The following is a 17,302-nucleotide window of genomic DNA, read 5'->3' on the forward strand; positions in this document are numbered from 1 at the left end:
ATGAAGTCACAAACGGCTTATTAGTAAGTTCTTTTTTTTAATTCTTGACAAATAAAAACATTTTTAGAGAAAATTTACGAATAAATAACTAATACTGCTCAATTTACATAATAAATAATATTTCAAATATTTTAGTGACATTCTAGCAAGGAGACGTGGCAAAACTTTTTCACGCAACTATTTCAATTCTCAAAACTGGGTAAAATGTACCCAGTTAGGAGGTCTTGTTAGGAGTGAGTAATCTTTACTAATCTACGACTGGTATATTAAATAATGAAGTAGATTTCATTCTAAGTAAAATTATCTTAGTTTTGTTTTCTTTGATAATTTCAGATTTCCGCGATCCCCTTAGCGTTACGATCCCTTAGGGGGTCGCAAACAAGTTGACAACCACTGGTTTACATATAATTTTCTCCATACAATCCCATCCCAAACCCACAGTACCATTTCCAACATCACCCTGTACAAAACCTAACATAATTACATATACATGGTGTATACATTTAAATAAAGACCACAAAATGGCAGTGAGGCCGCGGCGGCCGGTAAACGTCGATCAATCAATCATCGACCAATCAAACATTGATCGATCAATCAATTGTTAATCACAATTATAATTACAAGGCGGCGGTTGACCGCGGGGACCACTTACAGTAATGTAACCAGGTTTTTTGGCAGTATCGGACGTTTGAGCGGTGGGTCGATCCTGAAAAATAATGTGGTCATATATCAATTTTTTTGTAATGTCTCTTAAAATTGGCAATATTTAGAAGGGGAAATAAAGAGGAACGGTCACTTGCCATCATAAAACTCACTACATATATATAAATGATAACGAAATGATAGAAAATTTATACAACATATAATCTGATTCATAATTAGGTGTCCAAAATGTAAACAAAGGTTGGAATATCAAGAAAATACCACTCACCGCTACAGGAACAGCACGGGCCGGTCGCCGGCGCGCTCGGAGCCGCTGGAGTGCGGGGGGGAGGTGGGGGGCGGGGCGGGGGGACACTCACCGCTACAGGAACAGCACGGGCCGGTCGCCGGCGCGCTCGGAGCCGCTGGAGTGCGGGGGGGAGGTGGGGGGCGGGGCGGGGGGACACTCACCGCTACAGGAACAGCACGGGCCGGTCGCCGGCGCGCTCGGAGCCGCTGGAGTGCGGGGGGGACACTCACCGCTACAGGAACAGCACGGGCCGGTCGCCGGCGCGCTCGGAGCCGCTGGAGTGCGGGGGGGACACTCACCGCTACAGGAACAGCACGGGCCGGTCGCCGGCGCGCTCGGAGCCGCTGGAGTGCGGGGGGGACACTCACCGCTACAGGAACAGCACGGGCCGGTCGCCGGCGCGCTCGGAGCCGCTGGAGTGCGGGGGGGACACTCACCGCTACAGGAACAGCACGGGCCGGTCGCCGGCGCGCTCGGAGCCGCTGGAGTGCGGGGGGGACACTCACCGCTACAGGAACAGCACGGGCCGGTCGCCGGCGCGCTCGGAGCCGCTGGAGTGCGGGGGGGACACTCACCGCTACAGGAACAGCACGGGCCGGTCGCCGGCGCGCTCGGAGCCGCTGGAGTGCGGGGGGGACACTCACCGCTACAGGAACAGCACGGGCCGGTCGCCGGCGCGCTCGGAGCCGCTGGAGTGCGGGGGGGACACTCACCGCTACAGGAACAGCACGGGCCGGTCGCCGGCGCGCTCGGAGCCGCTGGAGTGCGGGGGGGACACTCACCGCTACAGGAACAGCACGGGCCGGTCGCCGGCGCGCTCGGAGCCGCTGGAGTGCGGGGGGGACACTCACCGCTACAGGAACAGCACGGGCCGGTCGCCGGCGCGCTCGGAGCCGCTGGAGTGCGGGGGGGACACTCACCGCTACAGGAACAGCACGGGCCGGTCGCCGGCGCGCTCGGAGCCGCTGGAGTGCGGGGGGGACACTCACCGCTACAGGAACAGCACGGGCCGGTCGCCGGCGCGCTCGGAGCCGCTGGAGTGCGGGGGGGACACTCACCGCTACAGGAACAGCACGGGCCGGTCGCCGGCGCGCTCGGAGCCGCTGGAGTGCGAGTGCGAGCGCCGCGTACCGCCGCCGCCGCCGCCGTCCGCCACCACCGATGTGCCGGAACCGCTCGACGTGGACTTCACTTCACCCTCGCGGCTCGCTGGGGACAGAAGAAATTGGATCATTTACTAAACTCTAATAATACTTGGAGACTTTTTTTTAAATCTCATTTATTTAGACATTTATTTTTATATAATTGTACATGACACTATACTTAGTCCTCAGGTAGGAATATCTAATCCTATCTGAGGTTGATTACATATGTCCATGTGTGGCAGTTACCATCAAGTGGACTGCTAGGTCGTCTGCTACTCCTATATTATAAAAAAAAAAATCGATGTAGTCGCAAGTATATAATTTCACATACAGACATTGACCGTATCAGACACAGCCCGTCACAGACAAATTTACTTTTTATTTATTACAATATATTTTGTCTGATCGTTGTCCACGCGATGGTTAGGCAAAGACAGATGTCTGATACGGTCCGTGTCTGACACGCTCTGTGTCTGAAACCTCACCGGTGTGCTCCTTGGCGGTGAGGTGGTCGGAACCGGCGCTGGAGCCGCCGCTGCCCGACAGCACGCTCTCCTCGCGATTGTAACTGTAATACATTTGATACACTTTACATTATTGATAGATTTTGAAGGTAATAGAACCCTACGTGGTTAGACTCCGGCGGCACCACCGTCACACCTATTTCTGTTATAACAACAGTGTTAAGCGCTACTATGTTCTGGGTTGAAGGGTGTGGTAAAGGAGACATATTTATTCGAGGCATTCCGGTTTAGTCCTCAGGGGCAGCAACGCATCTGTGGCCGATCTCAGGTAGGACTTTAATCTTATCTAGGATTGATTACAGGTTCATTATGGACATGTATGCGAGCACGCGAGCGTCCGTACGTGCGTGACTAATATGTGTGCTTGTGTGAAGGTGCGCGTCCATATATGTGTGTGTAAGCGCATGTGTGTAAGCATTAGCGTCCGTACGTGCATGTATGAAGGCGTCCATATATGTGTGTGTGTGTGTGTGTGCCATATAAAATGTGTGTCCATATATGTATGTATGTATGTGTATGATTTTTCCAAATGATGTGCGTATTAGAAATTAATTATCACTTGCTAAAACGGTGAAGGAAAACATCGTGAGGAAACCTGCATACCTGAGAGATTTACAAAAAAAAAATCTCAATGGCATGTGAAGTCTACCAATACGCACTTGTCCAGCGCAGTGGACTATGGCCTAATCCTTCTCATTCTGAGAGGAGACCCGTGCCCAGCAGTAGCACAATAATGGGTTGATGACGTATTTGCGCGTATCTGCCCGTATACGTGCGCGTGTATGCGTGCGGGCGCGTGTGTATGTGTGTGGTTGTGTGTGTGTGTGCGTGTACTCACCCGTAGATGGTGTGCTCGCTGGTGACGCAGCTGGAGTACTTGAACGGTATCGGCTGGTAGCCGTACGACCCCGCGTACGGCATGTAGCCGGGGCCCATCATGCTGGAATTGAACAGATTGTGTGATAAATAAAGATTTTTAATACATTTTCATCAACTTTCAAAGACAATGATTAATATAATAAATATTTAACACATTATTTACGTAAAATATCAAAGAAAATATGTTTTTTTTTATTAAATTAAGTGTCCGCAGTGAGTTATTGCAGCTGCATACGCCAGCATGGTCACCACTTAATAATGAAAATGACTATCTACCACATACCACTCTCACTTCTTACCCACATCACATACTCCATGAGGTTATTAGGTCAACATAGGTCAATACATGCTAACATCACTGCACGTATCACACGACACTGGGTCACTATGGGCCAGCGTCCGCCACCTAACACACTCCCGGCACCTACACACTCCCTATCACACGACAGTGGTCCAGCGTGGTCCAGCGTGGCCCAGCTCGCGCGGCACTCACCCGGGGTTGGGCAGCGGCGCGAGCGTGTCGCTGGCGAGCGAGTCCCCGTCGGCCGCCTAAGACACTCCCCTATATCACACGACACTGGTCCAGCGTGGCCCAGCGTGGCCCAGCTCGCGCGGCACTCACCCGGGGTTGGGCAGCGGCGCGAGCGTGTCGCTGGCGAGCGAGTCCCCGTCGGCCGCCTAAGACACTCCCCTATATCACACGACACTGGTCCAGCGTGGCCCAGCGTGGCCCAGCTCGCGCGGCACTCACCCGGGGTTGGGCAGCGGCGCGAGCGTGTCGCTGGCGAGCGAGTCCCCGTCGGCCGCCTAAGACACTCCCCTATATCACACGACACTGGTCCAGCGTGGCCCAGCGTGGCCCAGCTCGCGCGGCACTCACCCGGGGTTGGGCAGCGGCGCGAGCGTGTCGCTGGCGAGCGAGTCCCCGTCGGCCGCCTAAGACACTCCCCTATATCACACGACACTGGTCCAGCGTGGCCCAGCGTGGCCCAGCTCGCGCGGCACTCACCCGGGGTTGGGCAGCGGCGCGAGCGTGTCGCTGGCGAGCGAGTCCCCGTCGGCCGCCTAAGACACTCCCCTATATCACACGACACTGGTCCAGCGTGGCCCGGCGTGGCCCAGCTCGCGCGGCACTCACCCGGGGTTGGGCAGCGGCGCGAGCGTGTCGCTGGCGAGCGAGTCCCCGTCGGCCGCCTAAGACACTCCCCTATATCACACGACACTGGTCCAGCGTGGCCCAGCGTGGCCCAGCTCGCGCGGCACTCACCCGGGGTTGGGCAGCGGCGCGAGCGTGTCGCTGGCGAGCGAGTCCCCGTCGGCCGCCTAAGACACTCCCCTATATCACACGACACTGGTCCAGCGTGGCCCAGCGTGGCCCAGCTCGCGCGGCACTCACCCGGGGTTGGGCAGCGGCGCGAGCGTGTCGCTGGCGAGCGAGTCCCCGTCGGCCGCCTAAGACACTCCCCTATATCACACGACACTGGTCCAGCGTGGCCCAGCGTGGCCCAGCTCGCGCGGCACTCACCCGGGGTTGGGCAGCGGCGCGAGCGTGTCGCTGGCGAGCGAGTCCCCGTCGGCCGCCTAAGACACTCCCCTATATCACACGACACTGGTCCAGCGTGGCCCAGCGTGGCCCAGCTCGCGCGGCACTCACCCGGGGTTGGGCAGCGGCGCGAGCGTGTCGCTGGCGAGCGAGTCCCCGTCGGCCGCCTAAGACACTCCCCTATATCACACGACACTGGTGCAGCGTGGCCCAGCTCGCGCGGCACTCACCCGGGGTTGGGCAGCGGCGCGAGCGTGTCGCTGGCGAGCGAGTCCCCGTCGGCCGCGCGCAGCCGCAGCGCCGCCATGTCCGCGCACAGCTCGCCCGCCACGTAGTAACACTGCTCGGAGAACGTTATCTTGTTCACCGTGTGACGGATGAAGCCGGCCTGCGATTGAGCGAAAAAGGTATAACAAAAACTCCATTCGAGTTGGATAAGTGGACATACAAACTTCATTTTTTAGATAAATGTAAAGCAAGATACTGGAACTAATGCTTTATTAATTATGTGTAAAATAGATGGCATTTAAAAAAAGGGAAAAAGATAATAATTATTATTACGCGGACCGCCCCTTCAACCCCCAACCTTAGTCCACACGAGCCACCCTTAAAGCATTTCACTACTTGTATTGAAAGCAGTTGTATAGAAAAACAAGCATTTGCTAATGACTTGGCATGAATAAATTATAAAATGAAATAAACAAACTTTCACAAACCCTCATTTTACCCCACAGTGTCAATTTTAAAAAGTCGACGAAAAAGAGGTGTTAAGTTATTTCTCTCGAGAAAGCCAAAATATAAATTTTCATACAGTTTGTTTTAATATTGACGATTTTTCAAACAAGCACAACCCCTGGACCACACAACCCCTGGATCTCCCCCTCCCCTGATCCACCAGTGCTGTCAGTACCCACCTTGAGCATGTGCGAGGCGTACTTCCTCGCATCGCGACGGTCCGCGACGCCGGCCACGTGCTGCAGGATCCAGTCCACCACGTCAGCCCCGATGAACGCGTTCGGTATGGTTATCTTCAACCACATGCGGTCTCTTATCTCCAAGCCTGGGGAGGAAAGGTTTAATCATATTCATGGTACAAATCCCGTCACATCAAATCATTTTTTTTTATTCAAAAACAGCTGACCCGGCAAACTTCATACCGCCTCAGAATCTGTTTGTGAAATATATTTCATATTTGCTCAACTTTTAAACCTTCCCTGGACTTCCACAAATAATTTAAAACCAAAATTAGCCAAATCGATCCAGCGATTCCCGAGTTTTAGCGAGACTAACGAACAGGAATTGATTTTTTATATATATATAGATATAGATAGGTCTCCTCTCAGAATGAGAAGGATTAGGCCATAGTCCACCTTGCTGGCCGAGTGCGTATTGGTAGACTTCACTTACCTTTGAAAACTGAAGATTTCTCACGTATGCAGGTTACGTCACGATGTTTTCTTTCACCGTTTAAGCAAGTGATAATTTATTTCTAATACGAATATAACATTGAAAAATCTGAGGTGCGTGCTAGGGATTTGAACAACGGACCCCTCGATCAAGAGGCCGAGTTTCTTAACCACTAAGCTATCGCTGCTTTTTTTTACAAACATCGATAGACTTGAATCAGTAATCAGTTTAGCTATGAGATAAGAAATGTCATCTGATTTTTGCAATGTCATTTGTAAAGGAAGTGTGATAAATCTATACTAATATTATAAAGAGGAAAACTTTGTTTGTTTGTTTGATTGTAATGAATAGGCTCAAAAACTACTGGACCGATTTTAAAAATTCTTTCACCATTCGGAAGCTACATTATCCACGAGTAATATATTTATATATTTATATATATTACTCGTATATAAATATATTACTCGGCTATATTTTATATGAAATATATTTGATAAATAGATTTTGAGGCGGTACAAAGTTTGCCGGGTCAGCTAGTTAGTGAATAAAGATATATTATTGTAAACATTGTTACATAAGAATATATTATTTAAAAATCCCTTCTCACAGTTTTAACTTTTAATTCTACTTATTCACCTCTATATCATAAAATACATAGCAGCCACTCACCAGAGTCCGGACTGAGCATAGCGCGCACCACCAACGCCACATCCATGCCGACGGAGAGCTGGGGCTCGTGCGCCGGCAGCGCGGGCCGGGGCGCTCCGCTGCCGGCCTCCGAGCAGCGCTCCGGGACCGTGGAGCCGAGGGCCGACAGCGGCGGCGGCGGGTACGCCTCGCGGAGCGCCTGGGTGTGCGCCACCCATGCACCTGTGGATACAAATTGTGGAAGTTAAAGAAAGAAACAAAAGTTCTTTATTCATGAAAAAGGATGTACTCCTGGAGCATCGGCAGACGTGAAAACTTGAATATTAACGTTATGTATTTTGATATTATGATATTTTGGAATGGTTAGGGTATAAATTTGCACGAATTGCTTTAATTGGCAGTATAAAAGTACTATCATTTATGTGGTACAATTAGAGATGGGCAAAGAACCCGGTTTAAACCCTGTGCAGGGTTTAAACCCAATAAATACCCGTTTATTTCCTCCCACTGGGTATTTATCTGGGTGTTTATAAAATGAGTTAATAAAATCTACACAAAGCTTTTAAAATAGTTCAAATGTTTATTTAATAGATATACTATAGGTTTTTACTGTATTTCTAATGTTTTTACATTTTTAAATATAACATTTTTAGGGGTTCATCTATTTTTATTACATTTTTAATTATTATTTGTTTGACGAAACAAATATCGCACAACTAAAACAAATAAATATACCTCTCGTATACTATTGCACAGGTGGTGTGGGAATATGGGCATATAATGTAAAATGTAATTCTTACGTAATATCTTAATAATTATAGCTTTAAGAAAAAAAATATAAACATTATTTTATAGAAAATTTTAAGTGCTACAACTTTGGTCCAAGATACTTTTCGATAAAATTTACCGTTTTCGAGAAAAATCCAGAAAGCCGAAAATTTTGACGTTTGACCCCGAATAAGTGCCGACACACACATCGATGAGGACTTTTAGAACACTACTTGTGATGGTAAACCCAAGGTCTCTACGGAAATTTAGCTTTATGTTATTTGATTACTATTTTTATGTCTAAATTGACCGGACTATAAAAACTCCTCTATCAAAATGTTTCAATGTCTTTTCTCTATCAAAATGTTTCAATAATTTTCTGTAAATTAATTAGAAAAAAGTTAAAAAAAGTCTTCCCAAAGTTCAATCTATTATTGTTATTATCTTTGTTATTTTTGGTTTAACGACAAAAAGTTATAGAACTAAAATTATAGATAAATCAATTTGAAACCATAATTGTTCTTACTAAATTTCTGTGCGACGAATAGTTTGCCTGGTAGAGCGTAAAAACGCTTAGTGCCCCTTTTTTCAAGATGGCGGCCGAGGGACAACAGTTGGAACTCCACAAATTAGGATTTAACTGTACACTAAGCCCTTTACACTAATCATTGACATCTATAAAATAAAATCGGGTCTTCGAAAATTGTAACCCAAATGTAACACATCCGAATGGACTATAACATGACTATAACAGCGTAGTTAAATGAAATATGTGCTTTTAGAGCGCATATTTAGTGAATTGTTTACAATATTATTTTAAAAATGATATTACACGAAGAAAATAAAAATATGAATGACAATAGTTTACACCCGCTGTTTGGGTGTTTATTTGGGTTTAAACCCTATTTCACCCAAAATACCCGGTTTAAACCCGTATCCACCCATTGGGTTTAAACCCTCTGCCCATCTCTAGGTACAATGCAATATTCATTTATGTGGTACAATGCAATATTCATTTATGTGGTACAATACAATATTCATTTATGTGGTACAATGCAATATTCATTTATGTGGTACAATAAAATATTCATTTATGTGGTACAATACAATATTAATTTATGTGGTACAATAAAATATTCATTTATGTGGTACAATACAATATTCATTTATTGCGCTATTATACACAAACATGAAAATTTATCCATCTTACGAATTTTCGATCAGGTCACATGTCCTGGCGCGTTTAACATTTTTCACCCATCACAAAAAGTTCACAACGCCGCTACAGAAGTTTTTACTTCAATAATTCACTGGTCTGCAACAAAATCCTCCTTTAGATAAAAAATAGATTTCTATGAAGAGTTAAACGTGCTGAATCCAAATCTGCTTTCCACTTTTTGCTGGCACGTATAGTTTTTTTTTAAAGGATTTTTTATTACTTCTTATAATTCCTGTTTTTCTCTCATATTTTTTGTACTAACACTGCTTATAACTCTGCTTCAATCAGCTTACATCGCATTTGTCCACGCAAAACTGGTTTACTGTGTTAGAGAGAGATAGAATGATATTGTCTCGCATTGTTTTTGAACAATTACACGCGCTTGCGCAGTTTGGAAAGCAACTCCGTGGCGCTCAGTTGGTTAAAAAAAAAAGTGATTGTTTTCGTTTTATTCAACGTATTTTGGTAAGTAACAAATTATATTGATATGTGTAGTGAAAATTAATAAGTATTCTAAAACATAGAGCTTATATATATTCACATTTTGAAATTAATTTAATTTTGTTGTAGATACAAAATGCCAAGAACTTGCAAAAATTCAGCAAACGTATTTTGCGATGTAAGTGGTGAATTTGTTGTAAAATCACAACAAAATAAAATATCAGGCCTAATCAAAACTGCGTACGAAGGTAATTTTGGGTTTCTAGTTGACGAAAGGAAAAAAAAATGGCTTCCGAAAATATGCTGCAACACTTGTTCAAGAACGCTACGAGGTTGGTGTGAAGGAAGTCATAAGTCCATGCCATTTAAAACACCTGTGGTTTAGAGTGAATATGAAAATATGAAAACTACGAAGTAAAATACTACATTATACTGCGTATTAGAATAAGATAGATTGTTTTTAAATATTTGATACCAATTATATGTAATATTCTCACAATTATTAAAGTTACGATTTCAATTACAAATAAAAAAGGAGTTTTCTTTATAAATTCCATTACAAAAAAACTGTATGTGATACATAATTTTCAAAACTATATTCCTTTTTAGCAGTATCAAATATATAATAAACCATCACAATAATAAGAAGGAGGGCAAAAAAATTTTTTTTTGCAGACCAGTGTAATATGCAACATATTATAAACATCAAGGTTGGCGTATATTTTTTTTCAAAATGAACTCGTTCGATTATTGGCTAGAGAAATAGATTAAAAAAAAAACAAATGATGCGCTTTTATTTCTTATCAAAATTGGCCTCGTAAAACTTATTAGTTAAACTAAAAATAAATAAAACTGTTTTTAATGTGTAAGATATCAACTTTTTGTCTGTCTGTCTGTCTGTTTGTTCTTGCTAATATCCAAAACAGCTGGAATAATTTTGACAAGTCTTTCACTGTTAAATGTTACAAGGAGTAACTTAGATTAGTTTTATTTCAGAAAAAAATTGGGGTTCCGTGCAAGAACAAACTGAAATCCCATGGAGTCTGAGAGTTTGCACTTTTAAAAGGGGGTAAAACCGTAGGGTGCAGCTCGTACAAAATCTAATCGTATATATGAGGATGGTAGAATCCTCCGTGGTTAAACACCTATTTCTACCTAATACCAGCAGTGTTAAGCGCTACTGTGTTCTGTTTTGAAGGGTGTGGTAAGGTTCTTTTCCGAAGAATTCCAGTCCTCAAAGGTGGCGGTGCATATGTGGCAGATCTCATGTAGGAATGTAATCTTATCTGGAGTTGAATACAGACGTCCTTACAGCAGTAGCCACTTACCAGCAAGTGGACCGCAAGCTCATCTGCTACTCCTATATTATAAAAAAAAAGATCCATCCATCCATCTATTTCAATACCATAAAAAATGTATATCTTGGGGCTACCGCGGGCCGCACTGAGAACGGATACGGCTAAGCTACCATTATTACCGTAACACGTAATGCGTTGAAGACCCGCGTGGCGGAGTGGTCACCATACCGGTCTGACGTGCAAAGGCTTCCGGGTTCGATCCCCGGCCAGACAGATATCTGAATGATAAATTTAGATATCTGTTTTCCTGATTTTGATGTATGTGTATCCGTCTTTGTATGTGTCCACGGCACCACGATACCGGGAATCCTTTTTTTTTTATTTATTTACGGGGGGGGAGACCTTCAAAACGTACCCGACGACGTGGGAACGACGCCGGGTTATGTGGGACTTTTACCCCACTAAAACCCCCGCGGTGGCAGTCCTCAGCGCTTGGTGTAGAACTCCGGGATCTCCGATGGAACACAACCGGAGTCCTCCGAGCGCGATGCCCCTATCGGGCTCTGCCCTGGGGGGAGCAGTTTACGCTCCTCCCGCACATCTGGTGTTTACAACGGTATGCGGCCACACACACCGCCGTCCTTCCCGGGGTTGCTTGCTGGACGGTTCGAGACGACTCTTGTCGACCGCAACCCCGGAAGCCCCCTCTTAGTCGCCTCTTACGACAGACAGGGGATACCGTAGCCCAATTCTAGTCCCGGGACTACAGGGACAGGATACAGGGAATCCTAGTGTAGAAAGTTATTTATTTATTTATTTATCATTGGGTTACACCAACAAAGTGAACACTTATACATGTCAAGACATATCACATTGAACTTAAATCTAAGTGTCACCTCAATTACAGGTATAAACTACACTCTGAAAGCCTACGTACTAAACATTAAATAAAATCATTGTCAATAAAAAAAAAAACAATATAGAATACTGTAGATTATGGGTTTTCAAATAAAACTCCAACTTAAATCTTCAGTTCTTTTCTTCGTTTTATTCCGAGGCGTATACACAATTACATACAAAAAGGCGAGCTTAAGTACTTATTTTGGGTACCGCAACAGGCGCAGGCTCAGTTAGCAACCGCGTCCTATTGCCGTCCCTCTCTAACATCGCCTGTCTTACTCTTACAATTCTATGCTTACACTCTATTGCTATCCTACTCTTACATCTATTCTTATCATTTAAGTAGGACGTATCTATTACAATAAAATGTCTTATTTTCTATTATCATTATACATTAGAAACTATGTTTATGGGCCGCTGTCGTCCGTAATAAATACGATAGGAACAATAATAATAAAATTAGGAATTAAAACAATAACATTAATACTCTAAGATTTATAATTCAAATTTTAAATTTCTTCTAGTTATTAAAGTTTGTACTCACCAGGATCGATGGGCCTGACGGGCTCCGTGCGCGGTATAGTGAAGTAGCCCTTGGGGTTCGGGTCCCAGCACTTGGCGACCACCAGCTTGATGGGCCCCGGCTTCTGGACCACCTCGCGGAGCACGCGCACCGCCTCATCGTTGGTCATATCCTCAAAGTTCACGTCGTTCACCTGGAAAATTGTTTAAAGGTACAATATAAAAATCCATTGGAAGGGTACATTTATCATCAACAACCCCTTACTGTCCATCAACACTGCTGGGGACAGGTCTCGTATCTGAATGAGAAGAATTAGGCCGTAGTCCACCGCACAAGCCGAGCGCATTTTTTTTTTTTTTTTTATAGTTTAACCTAACGATTAGGCAGACGTGCTAACTGATGGAAAGTAGTCACCGTCGCCTATGGACATTTGCAACACCAGAGGAGTCGCCAATGCCATCGCGGGCTTTGTATGAGAGCTCTATTTGCACCTTTTTTGAAGAAAGAAATTGGTAGACTTTTTTTTTATTAAACTTAAGAGAGGCAGACATTCCAGACGTTGAAGTTTTGTCCCTTCCTGTGGTTCGACTCCGGCGGCACCACCGCTACACCTATTTCTGCCACAGCAGTGTTAAGTGCTGCTGTATTCGGCTTTGAAGGGTGTGGTAAGGGAGACATACTTTTTTTCAGACTTCAGGTAGAAATATCTAATTGTATCTGAGGTTGATTACATATGTCCATGGGAGGCAGTAGCCATTTACCATCAGGACTGCAAGATCTTCTGCTACTTATATTATAAAGGAAAATATTCAACTAGAAGAGTGGCAAGTCGCCCTAGTCAACTGCTCAGAGTAATATATAAACAACAAAACAAAATGAACACAAAAATTCACATCCGCAATATGAGAAAACACCTTTCAAACTACAAAATAAAAAGATAAAAAACATACAAAATGTTGAGGAGGCTCTCTTTCTTTTCATCTTTATAGAAAAGACAAAAGAAATGCAAAGAAAGAAGAAAAGAAATTTTGTACCCTGTGTATTACTTATTTACTTTTACTAAGGATTCATACAAACCATATTATTTCAAGTTTTTTTTTTTTTTTATAATATAAGAGTAGCAGACGAGCATGCAGTCCACCTGATGGTAAGTGGCTACTGCCGCCCATGGACCTCTGTAATCAACCCCAGATAGGATTAGATATTCCTACCTGAGGTCGGCCACAGATGCGCCGCTACCCCTGAGGACTAAGCTGGAACGCCTCGAAAAAGTCTGTCTCCCTTACCACACCCTTCAAACCGGAACACAGCAGCGCTTAACACTACTGTTATTAGGTAGAAATAGGTGTGGCGGTGGTGCTGCCGGAGTCGAACCACAAAGGGTTCTACCACCTTCAAGTACCTAAATATTCTCTTAATTGGAGTTTATTATAATTGTATACCTGAAGCTTAGACTTCGGATGTTGCAAACAAGCATACAGTCCACCTGATGGTCAAAGGTCAGTGCCACAGACCTATATCTAAATAGATCCAGCATGTGTACGATTTAGTATGGTTAAACCTCGAAATAAAGGAGGTGGATTCAACTCACTTTGATGAAATGTCATTTAGTCCAAAAGTAACATTTGTTGACATCGGATGTCAATTAACATCAATAAATATGCCGAATTGCGCGGTAATAAATTGTACAAATTCCACAAGTAATATTGCAGCGATAAAGAAAATATTTCCTTTTATGGGTAAGTAATTTTTTTCTTAAAATATGTATGATTTATTTTATAATCAATTATTAAAAATTTGTTGTGGTTTTACAGAGACAACTAGTACCCGAATGTGTTTTTCATAATTTATAGTACATTGCCAATTTTGGTTATAAAGTTATAAAGCTTATGTATTAATACCCGCAATGAAAAGTAAAATCGATATTTGCTCTCGTCGCTCTAAGACAAGTGTCATTGGTTATTTCAAATTGAGTAACTGGTGTTGTAAATGCCAGTTTCTTGTTCTTGATTATTTAATTGATTTTGGAAATGGATGAATAATATTTGCTTAATAAATATTTTGTAACTATTTAACTGAATTGTTAAACGTGTAACGTTTAAGTATTTTTTAATTACATTCTTTAATTACAATGTTTATGTTTAGTTATTTTGTTCAAAATATTTACCATTAAATTTACAGGTTTCCAAGTGATGTCAAGGTTAAAGAGAGATGGATTAAAGACCGGGCATAAATATTGGTCCCAATCAAACAAAACCAAATTTGTTCTGCTCATTTTAATGAATTCATTATGGATGGATCATGGCAGATAGAAGATTTATTTTTTAGTATAAAAAAATCAAATAATTTATAACATAACTATCAAATTTTTTCATGTCTTACTTACGTGCTCACAGGTACGGCAACGCAACATCGACGCATCTCAATCTAATAGCAATATCTTTACAACTTTGTATAAGGTATTGATGTATCTATGTTTTGTATCAGTAAATTAAATTTATTTGAATCAAATACCTTAATCACTGTAAGGTTTTATTATTCACAATGTGTAATTAGAGAGATTATTCTATTTTCTTCCACAATTTTGTACAAAATAAGATAAAGTAAAAAAAAACATTCTGAAATTTCTGAAATGTTTGCTGCTCAACATTTCCTCCTTTTTAAAAAAAAATCGGAATTTCGATTTCAAAATCGATTTTTATAGAAGAATCGACACGACTTTTGAATCGATTTTCTCTCTGACGGAGGACTCTACATCCATCTTCTCTAAAACCTTCTTGACAAGTGTCAGTCAATCGGAAAAAAGTGACACGCTTGGTTTTCATACAAATGAAGGTACATGTGTCATCTATTTAGATATAGGTCTGTGGTCAGTGCCAACTATGGACATCTGTAACCAACTCCACATAGAGATTCTACTTAGAGCCAATCACAAATGTATTGCTGAATCTCCTGAGGACTGTTATGTGAGTTTTAAAGGTGGTAGAACTCTCTGTGGTTCGACTTCAGCAACACCACCACCGCTCCTAATAACAGTATTGTTAATCACTGAAATCTAATCTTATCTGGGGTTGATTATGGATGGACGTACATAACAGTTATCATCAGGTGGACTAATTTTGTACTGTCTCATTATTAAAAAAAATCAAGTGTCTATTGATTGCGGTTCAAGAGATAAGAGCCCTGTGACAGACAGACAGACAGATGGACAGACCAACAGCCAGCAGTCTTGTAATAGGGAAAAATTACTTAAAAATCTACCAATATAGAAATTATGTGAATTGTTATAAATGAATAATTGAATGAATATTCACAAAAAAGCATCACTTACCTGTAAAATCATGTCTCCGGGTTCAATCCTGCCGTCCAGCGCCACAGCACCACCTTTCATGATACTCCCGACGTAAATACCACCATCACCTCCCTTATTGGACTGCCCCACTATCGAAATACCCAGGAAATTCACCGTATCCATGTTCAAAGTTACAGTTATAATGTGCATGGACATAGTGGAGTCGGTTATTGAGGAGTACGATGATGTTCGCGACATCACTTGGGGCCGCTTTCGTCTGCGTTGAGGACGTTTCCGCGAGCTCACTTGCAGGTGGGAGACACTACTGCAGTCGGTCAGCGCTCGGTCCACTGATGCGTTAGTATGTCGGCCCGTGGTCGTGGTAATCTCCGACTGGCTGTCGAAGAGGCTCGTCGAGTCCAAATCCGAGCTGAGAACAGACGCAGTTTCATACTCCAATCCATGGTTTCCGTACTTCGAATGTCCGTTAATTCTCAGGCCTCTGTACTTGTACTTATCACAAGACGCTCTATGCCCAGGCCGGGAGCTTATCGTACTATCCGTATCAGTGCAGGTATCCCTCGTTAAGGGTACGGTGGGAGCCCCATGAACGTTCTGCTTTCCCTTACCAGCGTTACTATCCGTGCACTGGGACGCGCCGTCAGAAGGGTTCGAGCCCTCCGCCGACACTAACCACGACACGACACGACCGTTGAAACAAGGCAGATGAGCGTTGTCATCCACAATCTCCTCCTTCACAACACCGAAATCATCGTCCATTGACTTAAAAAAGAACTTATAATTCGGCCTGTTCAACTGATTCTTGAAGTCCAACAACGTCACTTTCTCAGGCGATATCGGTATTTTAACTAAATACGGCGTCTCCTCGTCGTCTATGTAGTAAATAACTTTCGTCTCCTCCATTTTATAACATTTATTATTGAAAACTAACAACACCCTTACAATCTATAAATATCGGCAGCCATCACAAAAATGGCTATAAAACGTTTCAGGTCTGCTCCACCGCGCGGCGCCACTGGCGATAATTTTATTATGTGCCAAAATGAGTCTTGATTTTTATTTTGAAAATAATGTACACATAAGAGTCTAGTTTTAGTTAATTATAGTTTAACCAAGATTTTAAATTTTATGATCAAACCTCGTGAAGCTAATCTTTAGATTAAACCTTGAATATCTTATCAAACCGGAGTTATCAATGATAAGGATTTATGCAACGAAAACAATTTTTAATTCATGGAATTTATTTAATTTTCTTAGTTTCTGTATTCAAATGTACAATCAAATTTCAATTCATATTATCTCATATTTTTTCATTATTATCATCGTGATTAAGTCTAAAAAGATTTTATATTTTGAAACCACAGTGTATAACCAAAGAGTATAGTACCGCATCTAGAGACGCAACTTAAAACACAAGAATCCAAATTCTAATATGCCACCATCCGTAGTGCGATTTATGTTGCTATATTCAACGGTGGTAGAACCCTTTGTGGTTCGACTCCGGCAGCATCACCGCCACACCTATTTCTACCTAATAACAGCAGTGTTCGGCGCTGCTGTGTTCCATTTTGAAGGGTGTGGTGAGGGAGACATATTTTTCCGAGGCGTTCCAGCTTAGTCCTCAGGGGTAGCGGCGCATCTGTGGCCAACATCAGGTAGGAATATCTAAACCTATCTGGGGTTGATTACAGATGTCCATGGGCGGCAGTAGCCACTTACCATCAGGTAGACTGCATGCTCGT

The 17,302-nt window shown here is 43.3% G+C and overlaps 1 protein-coding gene and 1 long non-coding RNA gene across 2 annotated transcripts; one reads left to right on the forward strand and one right to left on the reverse strand.

Annotated features, from left to right (window-relative positions):
- Nucleotides 1-228: 228 nt before the first annotated feature.
- On the reverse strand, nt 229-16,547 carry dsh (Segment polarity protein dishevelled). Its single transcript, XM_073085243.1, has 9 exons — nt 15,579-16,547; nt 12,269-12,440; nt 7,120-7,320; nt 5,958-6,103; nt 5,274-5,431; nt 3,460-3,561; nt 2,583-2,665; nt 2,011-2,161; nt 229-706 (listed from the first exon to the last, which is right to left on the reverse strand). The coding sequence occupies exons 1-8, from the start codon at nt 16,461-16,463 to the stop codon at nt 2,013-2,015; spliced, it is 1,896 nt and encodes a 631-aa protein (XP_072941344.1). The 5' UTR covers nt 16,464-16,547; the 3' UTR covers nt 229-706; nt 2,011-2,012.
- Nucleotides 9,387-10,060, forward strand: LOC140751332 (uncharacterized). Its single transcript, XR_012103296.1, has 2 exons — nt 9,387-9,550; nt 9,656-10,060. It is a non-coding gene; the product is annotated as an uncharacterized LOC140751332 (long non-coding RNA).
- Nucleotides 16,548-17,302: the final 755 nt, after the last annotated feature.

This window comes from Epargyreus clarus, unplaced genomic scaffold (genome assembly GCF_041222505.1).
Source record: "Epargyreus clarus isolate Ecla_fem2 unplaced genomic scaffold, WU_Ecla_fem_2.2 ptg000022l, whole genome shotgun sequence".
Taxonomy (NCBI): Eukaryota; Metazoa; Arthropoda; class Insecta; order Lepidoptera; family Hesperiidae; genus Epargyreus; species Epargyreus clarus.